Genomic DNA, 13,466 nt, shown 5'->3' with positions numbered 1-13,466 from the left:
AGAAAAATGATTTTGGAGTAAAGACTTCAAAAAATTAGGAACTAGTCAAATGGCTATCTGGGGGAAAAACTAAACCTGTTACCTCTACCATAAAGTAAGCTCCATTAGGGCAAGGATTTTGTTCTATTTACTGCTAGTCCAGCATGTAAAACAGTGCCTAATATATTATAAGTGCTCGATAAAAATATCTGTTGAAAAAGTGGATACTTAATGCATATAAAAATATGTTTAAATGCTCAATACACACAAAGTTGTTTTTACCATTAATAATAGCATAACTATTGCATACCTTGCTTTTTTCATTCAGTATGGATTGGTGATTTTTTTCTAGTCAGTGACTACTAAATACAATGTTATAATAACTTCTGAATATCTATTTTCTGTGGTACAGTGTAAATTCCATTAGAGGAAGACTCAAGTCTATCTCATGGATCAGTAATCCCAAGATAACAGTACCATGCTTGATACACAATATCTGCTGTATATTCAAATAAATGAATAAAAGGTATAACTGACTAGATGAATGAATGAATAATAAAGTCACAAAGGAATAAAATCAAGGAATACTTTTAGGAAACAGTACAAAGTTAGAATGAAGATTCTGGAATATATGTGGCAACAATCGAGGACAGTTGGGCATAATGCAGTAGACTGTGGAGAAACAGAGTCACGGTGTAGGAGAATGATCTGTGAGTCACTATATGATTTGGGATAGTGAGAAAGGGTATTGTTAGTGATGCTAGGAAGGGAGAGGAAGTTTTCCAGGTGTGAGTTATTGAAGCTTTTCCATTAGCTAAAACTCAGCTTCTCTATTTTTACAAAAAAAAAGTTCCATCAATGGGTAAGAATTTATCCTACAGAGAGGATTATGGGTAGAATAGAACTGAATAATCAACTGTCCAGTTTGATTTTATTTCTACTTCTAAGATTCCTTTTTTTAAATACTGTTAAGTGTCAGCTTAATCAGCCCTTAATGATCCAGCCTAATCAGTAATCAACAATCTGGCTTCAAAGATTATGAGATCTGTGTCTTATTATTATTCACAAGTTACCAATATGAATGCTCAAATTTCAAGAGGAGATAATTTTAAAAAATCAAACCAAGCCACGATATATTCTTAAAATTACAATGGAAATCATGCCAAAAAAAACCCACACCTAAGTTAAGGGTAAACTACCTTAAAATCAGAAGTTCCAACGTAATGGTTGTTTGAAGTTGGAGAAAGTTACAAGGGGAAAAATAAATAATGAATGGGCTGCCAGAATACACTCAAGTTTATTGAGGAGATGTTAATATTATGATTCACTGATTGCATATGTCTGCATATGTCTAATCAATTTTGGACATATGTAAAGCTGAGAAATGGATCAATATTATCCCATGATTATATGTAGAATAAGTGAAATTGACTATATTGCCACTCAGAAAATCTATTTCTGATTTTGTTTTAGCAAGTGCCAAAATTACCAAATATATATTTGTTCCCTGTGAGATGAGAAGGGTTAAAAGCTGTACTTATTCACGTATTAGTATGGTGCAGTAAGTTACAGTAATAATGTCTCCTCCTATAGGAAACTTTTCTTGAGCTCTTAAGGCTATGTTAGGTCATACGCTCTGGAAGTACCTTTCATCTTGCCTTCACAATGTTGGCTAAACAGACTTATAATTATTTTCCTAGGTACATTCCTCTCTTGAGTATAAATTTCACAAAGAAAAAGATGATGAATCTACTTCCTCAAGTGTAAAAACCCAGTTTGATGCTCCTTTATTTCCCACACTTTGCACCACGCTTTATATAAATGGTATTTTAATGCTGATGTTAATGATAACTTGCTAGGGTCTTCCAAAGACCATTTACCATATCATTTCCTAACTTTCCCTCCACTTTCACCTTACATGCAGGTACAATTTGCCCTCTACATCTATGGGTTTCACACTGTGGATTCAACCAACCACGAATTGAAAATATTCCAAAAAAATTTTAAAAATAACAAATTAACAACCAAAAAGAATACAAGTTTAAAAAACAATATAGTATAACAAGTATTTACATAGCATTTACATTGTATCAGGCATTATAAGTAATCTAGAGATGATGCAAAGTACACAGGAGGATGTGCAGAGGTTATATGCAACTCCTACTCCATTTTATATGAGGGGTTTGAGCATCTAGGAATTTTGTTATCCACAGGGGTCCTGGAACCAATCCCCAGTGGATACTGAGGGATAACTGTATTTCTAAAGACCTTATCCTTGGCTCTCTTCTCTAGCCATGTTCTTTATGTATTGTTGTTTTCAACCATTCCTAACATTCTACATTCCTAACTCATAGGCACCTATGGTAGACTTTTTACATGGGTGGCTTCCTATTATTTACACCTTTGGATAGGTACTTCCCCCTTGAATTTGGACTATTCTTGTAACTAGCTCTAAATAACGGAATGTAACAGAAGTAAGACTGGGCTAGTCCTGGGATTAAGCCTTAAAAAGTCTTGGTAGTTTCAAGTTCTATATGTTTGTCCTGAGCCACCATGGAAAAATTCCAGCTAACTTGCAGGAGAGATCATGTGAGAAGACCATGTGGCAAGGAAAAGGCTCTGAGACTAAACGGAGAGAGAAAGCCAGCCAGCTCCGCTGAACCCAGCCTCCAAATGATCTGCAAGTTCAAAACACCCACATCAATGACCTCTTGTGAGATCGGTAGAACTACTTTGATGAGGGCAGCTAAGACTGGAAAACTATAAGCAAACAAAGTGTTTGCTCTTTCAAGCCACTAAGTTTTGGGGTGGCTCATTACACAATAGATAAACAAAACTGCTGGAAAACTCAAAATCTAGATCTCCAGCCCTGACTATTACCTAGAGATCTGTATCTAAATTTCAAACTCTACATTTAAATTTCCACATAGATAACTTACCTACATTTGAAATTCACCATCTGTTAAAATAGAATTCAGTATCTCTCCTGTTTCTTATACAGAAAAATAGACAGTCTGTACTGTATAAGCTACTGATTTTAAAACTGTATTCCTCAAAATTCAAGGGCCCTGTGGAGTATTTCTACAGATTTCTTCATAATAGTTTCAACTACAGTTCTTAGTCCCATCACATTATGGGTCACAAAAACTATAAGCTAAAAAAAAAGTAAAAAATTTTTGTTCAATTTAAAAAACACACATCAAAGCCAAAGTATGATGGAACACACTTCACCAATGTGACTTTGGGTAAGTAATTTTAACATTCTAAGCCAGAGTCACCTCATAAAATACTAGGGTTTGGACTTAATCTCTGATTTTATAACAGAAATTTTCATTTGGATAAAGACAACTTGAACATACTAGAGGAACAGAGTGGAAACACAGTGTAGTGGTAAAGAGCACAAGAGCACAGGTTCAAACCCTTGGAGAAGTGACAGAGCCATAGGTTCTGCCAATTAATAGCTCTGTCACTTCTCTAAGCTCCAATTCCTTCATCTGTAAAATGGGGATAAAAATAAGTATATGGGGTTATTACAAAAATTAAATGAATCAATATTTCTAAAATAGAATGCTTGGAATACTGTGTAACATATAGTTAAACTGTTAAGTAAAAAACTTTACGTCAGATGCGGTGGCCCACGCCTGTAATCCTAGCACTCTGGGAGGCGGAGGTGGGCGGATCACTTGAGGTCAGGAGTTCGAGACCAGCCTGGCCAACATGGTGAAACCCCATCTCGACTAAAAATATAAAAATTGGCCAGGCGTGGTGGTGGGTGCCTATAATCACATCTACTCGGGAGGCTGAAGCAGGAGAATCACTTGAACCCAGGAGGTGGAGGTTGCAGTGAACCAAGATCGTGCCACCACACTCTAGCCTGGGTGACAAAGCGAGACTCTATCTCTAAATAAATAAATAAATAAATAACTTCTACTAATTTCTTCAAAAAATTATCACAGATTTTTTATGTACCATATAATAAATGAACCACTCTTTTCACAAATTTGATTCCTGAAACATCTCTAAAAAACCCATGTTCAATATAATTAGCTATCTAATGAACCAAGAGTTCTGCCTTTAGATCACTAGCATTTTAAATGAATATGGTTAGAAATACTTTATGTTACAGTAGGTTGCAATTAAAAATCTTAAAATGATGTGGACTCCTGGTAATCAGTACCAATAATATGAAATACTGTTTTCTCATATAGAAATGTTATCTTCACTTCAAATTTGATACATATATTAACTATGCTGCATCATTAAAACAACTGAAACATGTAATACTTACCACTGATTGTTTTAGGCTTTTTAGCTATATATTCCTTCCATTTTCTTGAACTGAGTTGGTTGGGAGGTGGAATCAGTATGTTACTAATGGTACATGGCAATACAAAAAGAGCACCAACCTGAATAAAACAGACCATATTTTTATTGATTGCACATTGAGATTCATTCTTGAATAGTGCCAGTTGACAATTTTCCACTCATATTTCACCAATTTAACATGCAATTAGTAATGCCCTCTCCCAAAAACTCCACTATAAAAACTAAAAAGTAAGAACAATGGCCCACCCTCTGTCAAAACAAAACAAAAGCTAAAATGCAGACAAACAAAAACAGCAAAGGCATTCAAAGCTACAGTCTTCCCTTTTCCACTGAGGTATACATCTCTGAAAAATTCACAATATTTGCTTCAAGTTCAGGTTGTGGACATAATTTATTTGTATATATACAAAACAGTGTAAGGCTGAGTTCTAGCACCAAAATATTTTGTTATATTCAACCATCATCGTATAACTTTTTGACTAGATGAACTATTGTTCTAGTTTCAGAATTAAAATACATTTGAAGGCAATTTAGAAACTTTGTTCCTGGAAATCAGAGATTTAATGCTAATAGGTAAAAACTGATGAGAAGACAATGAATTATATGCTAGAAAACATACAGTAACTTCTGACTGATTTATGAGCAAACTCAGCTTATTCATCTTTGTATTGCCAGGGCTGGGGATACAGATGCTTATTAAATATTGGTTCAACAAAATCACCATAATCTATTTAGGTAAATTCTCAGTTTATTAAGGGCTGAATAAAACAAACCACAGTTCTGAAAGCCATATTTTTCCTGTTATTTTAGAAATGCAGCTACATCAATCGGCACATCTCAGTAAAAAGTATTTCATTTTAAAACTTTGGGAAAATTTAGGCAAAGCATTTGCCAAAGATCTTAAAGCTAGTGCAAAATCACTTTTAACTGTCCTATATCGATGGACTAGTTACATGAAATATGTGATCACTAATATTTTAATGTTTTGTTGCTATTTATTATTTTTACTTATGCATTCTTAATTCACAGATATAAAAATAAATATTAAGGTTGGTGCAAATGTAATTGTGGTTTTTTCACTGTTGAAATTTGCCGTTTGATATTGGAATATGTTCTTAAATAAATGTGGTTATGTTATACATCATTTTAATGAGCAACACTCACTTTATGTTTTCTTGCTAATAACTTATTACTTGTTGTTTATGTTTATTTTAGACTATGGAAATGATGTTAGACGAAAAACAAATTGAGTAATTTTCTTATTCGAGTTCAAAATGAGTCATAAAGCAGTGGAGACAACTTGCAACATCAACGCATTTGGCCCAGGAACTGCTAACGAACATGCAGTGCAATGGCGGTTCAAAAAGTTTTGCAAAAGAGACGAGAGCCTTGAAGACGAGTGGTATAGTGGCTGGCCATAGGAAGCTGACAATAACCAATTGAGAGCAATGATCGAAGCTGATCCTCTTACAACTACACAAGAAGTTGCAGAAGAACTCACTGTCGACCATTCTATGGTCATTCGGCATTTGAAGCAGATTAGAAAGCTCAATAAGGCCAGGCATGTTGGCTCATACCTGTAATCTCAGCACTTTTGGGAGGCTGAGGCAGGTGGATCACCTGAGGTCAGGAGTTCGAGACCACCCTGGCCAATATGGTGTAACCCTGTCTCTACTAAAGATACAAAAATTAGCCAGGCATGGTGGCATACGCCTGTAGTCCCAGACACTTGTGAGGCTGAGGCAGGAGAATTGCTTGAACCTGGGAGGCAGAGGTTGCAGTGAGCCCAGACTGAGCCACTGCACTCCAGCCTGGGCAACAGAGTGAGACTCTATCTCAAAAACAAAACAAAAAAATAAATAAATAAACCCCCAAAAGCTCAATAAGTAGGTGCCTCGTGAGCTGAGCAAAAATTTAAAAAATTGTTGTTTTGAAGTGTCGTCTTCCCTTATTTTACGCAACAATGAACAATTTCTTGATCAGATTGTGTGACGAAAAGTGGGCGACGACCAGCCTGGTGGTTGGACCGAGAAGAAGCTCCAAAGCACTTCCCAAAGCCAAATTTGCACTAAGAAAAAGGTCATGGTCACTGTTTCCTGGTCTGCTGCCATTCTGATCCATGACGGCTTTTTGAATCCTGGTGAAACCATTACATCTGAGACTTATGCTCAGCAAATCAATGAGATGCACTGAAAACTGCAACACCTATAGCCGGCATTTGCCAACAGAAAGGGCCCAATTCTTCTCCATGACAACGCCCGACCACATGTCACACAACGAATGCTTCAAAAGTTGAATGAACTGGGCTACAAAGTTTTGCCTCATCCATCATATTCACCTGACCTCTCACCAACTGACTGCCACTTCCTCAAGCATCTCAACAAGTTTTTGCAAGGAAAATGCTTCCACAGGCAAGGCAGGATGCAGAAAACGCTTTCCAAGAGTTCACAGAATTCCAAAGCATGGATTTTTACACTACAGGAATAAAAAAACTTAATTCTCATTGGCAAAAATGTTTTGATTGTAATGGTTTCTATTTTTATTCATAAAGATGTGTTTGAGCCTAGTTATAATGATTTAAAATTCATGTTCTGAAACCATAATTACTTTTACACCAACCTAATATGTTAGGAACAAAATAAGGTTAAAAGAAATATGCTTGTTTTTCTTTATTATTATAGCCATAATCTTTTTAAAGTCAAATATATTTTATGTAGTTAAGAATTAGAAATTAAAAATAAAAATATTTAGCAACAGAAAATAATCATTGAATATAAAAAATATATCTAATTTTCTCGACATTAAATCCTAGTTCTTCTTTCTTGCATACATAAGACTTCATAGCACAAAAAATGTGACCAGACTGTATGGTTAAAAAGGTGGACAAGGCTGTAATGTGAGTATGCCAGACTGGGTCCCAGTTACAGCTTTCTCAACATTTTAGGGATGCTAAATGCAGTTCAATACATTACTTATAGCCTAATATAAATGTGGTGGGACCCATTAGCTGAAATGGCCACACTTTTGAGACAGCCTGAAATTGACTAGACATTTGCTACAAATATGAAAATAAGTATTTCTAAATCACACAAACTATAATTCCCTACAAAATAAAATTGTCAGTTGTTTATAATGCATTCTTAGTACACTTAGGTGCTGATAACTTGTTCTCACCCATACACTAATCATTAGATAACCTCTGAGAGACTTGAGGATGATCTGTTCAGGCTATCATTCTATATCCAGAATATAAACGCCAAATAACATTTCAAATCTGAGTTTCAAAATCTTTTTTTTGAGACAATCTCACCCCATTGCCCATGCTGGAGTGCAGTGGTGTGATCTCGGCTCACTGCAACCTCTGCCTCCCTGGTTTAAGCGACTCTCCCACCTCAGCCTCTCAAGTAGGCGCGTGCCACCATGCCTGGCTAATATTTTCTATTGTTTTAGTACAGGCAGGGCTTCACCATGTTGCTCAGGCTGGTCTTGGACTCCTGACCTCAAGTGATCCACCGCCTCGGCCTTCCAAAGTGGTGGGATTACAGGCGTGAGCCACTGCACCTGGCCTGAGTTTCAAAATCTTGATTAAATCTTTTCAGTAGGTCCTCTCCAACAAGCAGTCGTTGTGGAAATCAGGTTTCTAGCTTGCAAATTCCTCTTTGAAGAAATATTTCCCAGCCAGAAGATTAGTGAACATCATAACTCCCTAATAATCCTATCTTGTCTTTTCCTAATCTAGCTTAATTATTAGTAAAATAAGCTTTACTCCAAGAAGCTTTTACCTATATTCCGGGGCTAATCATAGGTACATAGAGAGATAATTTGTTTAAGCTAAGATGCTGACTGAATATCACATAAAGCAATAGAATTTAAGCACCATGAAAGTTTCCTGAGAAAGGGCCTGTCCATCTTATTCTATCCAATATTACGAACAAGCATCTGACAGACAGTAGCAGTAAAAACATTAAAAAAAGAAAAAAAATTAATTGTTTAATAAATGAAACCCAAGTTATTTATTTATTTATTTATTTATTTCTTGAGACGGACTCTCACTCTGTTGCCCAGGCTTGAATACAGTGGCGCGATCTTGGCTCATTGCAACCTCCACCTCCTGGGTACAAGTGATTCTCCTACCTCAGTCTCCCGCATAGCTGGGACTACAGGCAAGTGCCTCCTTGACTGGCTAATTTTTTGTATTTTTAGTAGAGAAGGGGTTTCACCATGTTGGCCAGGATGGTCTCGAACTCTTGACCTCAGGTGATCCACCCGCCTTGGTCTCCCAAAGTGCTGGGAGCCAGCAGGCTCCCAGGCGTGAGCCACCGCGCCCAGCTGAAACCCAAGTTATAAAGCACTGGATTTCAAAGAACTGGTATGTAATTAAACACTTTTTCAAAAATGTAAAAAATGACCAGGTGCGGTGGCTCACGCCTGTAATCCTAGCACTTTGGGAGGCCGAGGTGGGTGGGTCACTTGAGGTCAAGAGTTCAAGACCAGCCTGGCCAACATAATGAAACTCTGTCTCTACTAAATATACAAAAAAAAATTAGCCAACCATGGTGGTGTATACCTGTAGTTCCAGGTATTTGAGTGGCTGAGCCAGAAGAATTGCTTGAACCCAGGAGACAGAGGTTGCAGTGAGCCAAGATCACACCATTGCACTCCAGCCTGGGCAACAGAGCAAGACTCCGTCTAAAAAAAAAAAAAAAAGAGTAAAAAACAAACCATAACTCAATGTGTAAGAAAAATAATTTACTTCATATTTAGATTTGTTTTCTAAGTTACATAATATACTGCTTCAAAAATAATCCCTTTTGTTGCATTGAACTGGGAACATAGTTATAAAGTCTCTATTCCTTACTAATAAAGTATGTTGTAGTATTTTACAGTCATGGTTCAAGAAGAAAAAATGATAATCTAATACAACAAATTTAAAACAAAACAACTGAAAATATATTATTAAAGATTAATAGTTTAGGGTGTTTCTAGGATTAGTGTTGCCTATCTTCAATAACTAGATGGACTAATGCTTATGTTACACTTGTGTTAAACTATAGGTACAGATCTCATTTTGACTTGAAATAGTCTCTATAAATTAGCCAGACATGCCTGTAATCCCAGCTACTTGGGAGGCTGAGGCAGGAGAATCACTTGAACCCGGGAGGCAGAGGTTGCGGTGAGCCAAGACAGCGCCACTGCTCTCCAGCCTGGGTGACAGAGCGAGACTCCATCTCAAAAAAAAAAAAAAAAAAAAAGTCTCTATAAGATTTTTACAAATTTCTCTGTAAAATTTCTATAAATTTCATCATACCTTCAAATTACTTAGAGAATATCTAATATCTAGTGCTTTATACTTTCAAGGAAACTGTTTCACATATGTGTGTCAATCATTTGGGCCACATAAACTTCAAAGACAATAAAAAATTAGTTAGCAACTATCATTTATATCATACTTGGTAGTTTATAAAATACATTTCAATTTGGTTTTTATTACAACTCTAAAATAGGTAACAGAGGGATTATTATTTCCCGTTTACAATATTAAAAGCCGTAAGCCAGTGAGTGGCATAGCTATGGCTTAAAGTCAAGTTTTCTAAAAAACATGCTCTTCTATTTAAGACTTTCTACTATACCATCTATATTCCTTTCCTCCCTTATTTGACAATACAGATAATTAATGATAAATAATAATATTCTCAATCCATACAACGAAGCAGCTCCAAAAGATTAGGTGACTGGACAGGGTTATATAGAGAGCTACTTAGCTACCTGGATTAAAATAGAAGCACAGTATTTTTTATTCTCAGTGCACTTAAACAATATATACTAATTCATAAGATGTCTCTACAAATAGTTTGGAGAAATGTATGGCCTTATTAATCTCTATCTAAAGTAGGGTCTCTTGACTTATTCCCTATCTCAGGCTGTTTATTTCTTCATAATTCTTATTATGTCTGCAGTTATTTATTTTCTGTTTGTCCCCTAAAATGTAGGTTCCACAAGTATAGAAGCTTCTGTACACTTCATTACTGGGTTCCCGTAATCTAGTATAGTACCTCACACACAGTAGAATATATGTTGGATAAATGATAAAAGATAAATTTCAAAATTTCAAAATTTAGCAAACTAGTTATTCTTAGAGGATGAAAGCCAGGTTAATATTGGTAAAGGCCACGTCATCAAATAAATACTTTGGCACCCTATTCAAAGGACTATTAAATTTATGGAAAAAGAGGCCAGAAGCCAAAATTTTAAGTTAGTATATAGTCAAGTATACATCCTAAGGTCAAAATCATTTTTCCTTTACTATATCCATTTTCCATAGGAATTATAACCAAGACTTGATTATAGCACCATAGGGAAACTGTTATAATTACACTAATCATTTTCTCCCTGCAGGACTATTTGCTAGTCTACTTGTTATTAAAACAATAAGAAAATGTAATGTAAGTACTGCCAATAAACATTTTGTGCATTAAAAATTGTTTTCACAGAAACATAACAGTTGAATAAATAACCAGAAAAAAAGCAGACTTTCACTTTTTCCTATTAAAAACTGAATTTGATTTTAAATAGATGAGTCCACTTAAAATTCTTTATATTGTAATTTTTTTAAAGTTAAAAATATACCAATTTTACATCATTATATACACAAAATAACTTTTAAAGTAGCCATAAATCTCCTAAACATCATCAGAATTTAGAAAGAAAAATTGAAAACTCCCAAATGACAATTTAGTAGAACTTTAACTTTTTCCACTTTCATCCCCTGCCCTACAATGAAAAAAAGAATGCAAGTATATGAATGTCTTCTCATAGAATTAAAATCGCATGTTGAAGGAGGTTAACAATAACATGTTATAAAATTGTAAAACTTTAAAGCAATTACCAGTCATAAAGCTTATTTCTGAAAATCTGTCCTAAAAACAAAATGTCACTTAGGTTTGCAGAGTACTTTTACAGTTATTATGAAAAGTCCAAAATATCTTAATATGAGTTAGGACCAAAATTATCCTATTTTACATTAAAGAAACCAAGTCATCAAGCAAACGGATTAATAAGCTACATTCCCTTTTCTTACACATCCTTAAATGGCAAGTATAAAAACAAACAAAAAACCCACAAGAAACCCTCAATACCTTGCTACACAGAGAAGAAATCTGCTCCAACAGCAACACAGAATTCTGTTTGGTACTGTTTGTCAATCCTCTGTACTAAGGAGTTAAAGAAATGATGTAATGGTACCCATGAAACAATGTACTCCTTAAAATAAGTTTCATTATTTCAATTCTTCCACAGTTGCTTAAATTCATTTATTAAAAAATTTAACTGTAGCAATTAACGATTACACCTTTCCCTAAGGATATTTTTCCAATTATTTGTTTGATTCTGAAAATATGCTAAGAAACAGTGCTACTATATACAGCATTACTATAAACTATAAGAACAAGAAATTTATAAAAACTGTAGCTTCTAAATAAAAATTCAAAAACACTATGCTAGTGTTTCATTTCCAGCCAATAACAATTTCTTTTTATACAAAATGTTCTGTTCTTAGGTGTATTTCTAAACATTCTTATATATTTTTAAAAGAGAGTTTAAAATATGTTGACTATATTTGCAGATACATGTGATACCATTTATATTTACTTAAATACATAAAACGATACATCAGCTGACTGATTCTTCTGTTTCTTCATGCTGATGGCAGGAGAAACATTTAAACATTTTTTAAGTATATAAATTACTTATTTTATTTTCCACAGATTCTTAACATTTCTCCCTCCTCTCTATACCATATACCAGGAAGTCCTCTGCCTATTCTAAAAGCATAAATACAGTATTTGAGGGAAGATTTTTTTTTCGAGTTGTAGAACTTTTCTTAACATAATGGTAGCAAAAAGTATACTGAATATTATGTAAAAACACGGCCAAACATCTAAATGTTGGGTGGTACCATGAAAACAGTTTACAGTGCACTTTGCAAACCTTTTTGATGCAGAAACTTTTTGCAAGTGACATTTTATCTGGAAACCCAATATTTAGGGCAGAACAGGTGCTGCTCTGGTTGCAGTAGCAGGGGGCCAAGAGCCATGCCCACTCAACTTATCGTTCAATCTCATTATCTGGAGAACTGAGTCCTCGACTTTCCTTGGAAGATAATTTGAAAACCACTGGTCTAAGGCAAGAATCTAATATAAGATAAATATGTCAAATAGCTTCTGACCTACAAGCTGCTAACAGATGAGGACAGAGAAAAGAAGTATTAATAATAGATTATATCTGAAAGTAACGTCTACAGTACTGCCAGGTAGCATGCTGGCTAAATGGTTCTCAACAGTAATGTACAATGGATAAAAAATTTTTAAAACTACTTACTACAATGTACATTACCACTCCAACTACCCGAACCTGAATTCCTCTTCCTCTATGAAAATGGCTCATCTCATGTTATCTCAACTAGTGACACCAGTTTCAACATAGGGAATCAACTACATTCTCTGGCCTTCTCACTTTCTCGGCATGTAATAAATAAATCATGATATCATGTTGATTTTACATCTTTAACACATCATGTACTTTTCCTGGCTCTCCATTCCAAATGCCACTTGTTTAGTTCGAGCTTTGCTCAGGTTTCCAAAATCCTACCAGCATGATCTAAAATTTACTTTTCATTAAGCTGCTGTCTGGCTTATAATTCTTGTATGATTCCTCATTATCTTTAGGATAGAATTTAATCCCAATCATGATACGTAAGGTCTTTTAGGACCTGATTAATCTGAAAAGGCTCTCCAATCTGATCACTTAGCAACTGCCCTCAACACCCCCAAATAAAAAAACCACTACTCTCTAATGATTCTAGAGTACAAACAGTTCTCAGCTGGGTAAGGTTCTCCTACGCCTTTGTAAATGTTATCTTTTCTGCAGCAAAGAACTTTCAATAAGAAAATAATGAGTATTCTGATATAGGCTGACATAATCCAAAGTCATTCATCTGACAATATTGAGTGCTTACTATATACTATGATATATTGCAGTTACAGACTTCTTCAGCAGAAACATATTGAGTAAAACATAGAAGTCATGGAGATATATTCCTGGATTTCAGGAAAAGGGAAATTATTTCCAAAAAGCATTAAAACTATAAAAAATAATAGTAAAGT

At 35.0% G+C, this 13,466-nt stretch overlaps 1 protein-coding gene across 1 annotated transcript in view; it reads right to left on the bottom strand.

The window, feature by feature from the left end:
- MTBP (MDM2 binding protein) overlaps positions 1 to 13,466 on the bottom strand; it is a 78,639-nt gene that overhangs the window by 49,177 nt on the left and 15,996 nt on the right. The window contains exons 10-11 of the mRNA XM_003256161.2: positions 11,442 to 11,511; positions 4,268 to 4,385 (exon numbers count right to left, since the gene is read on the bottom strand). Coding sequence (XP_003256209.1) covers positions 4,268 to 4,385; positions 11,442 to 11,511 — 188 coding nt within the window. The remainder of the gene's footprint in view (positions 1 to 4,267; positions 4,386 to 11,441; positions 11,512 to 13,466) is intronic.

This window comes from Nomascus leucogenys, chromosome 16, assembly GCF_006542625.1.
Source record: "Nomascus leucogenys isolate Asia chromosome 16, Asia_NLE_v1, whole genome shotgun sequence".
Classification (NCBI taxonomy): domain Eukaryota; kingdom Metazoa; phylum Chordata; class Mammalia; order Primates; family Hylobatidae; genus Nomascus; species Nomascus leucogenys.
The sequence above is the reverse complement of the archived record's forward strand: the minus strand, read 5'-3'. Positions and strand labels throughout refer to the sequence as shown.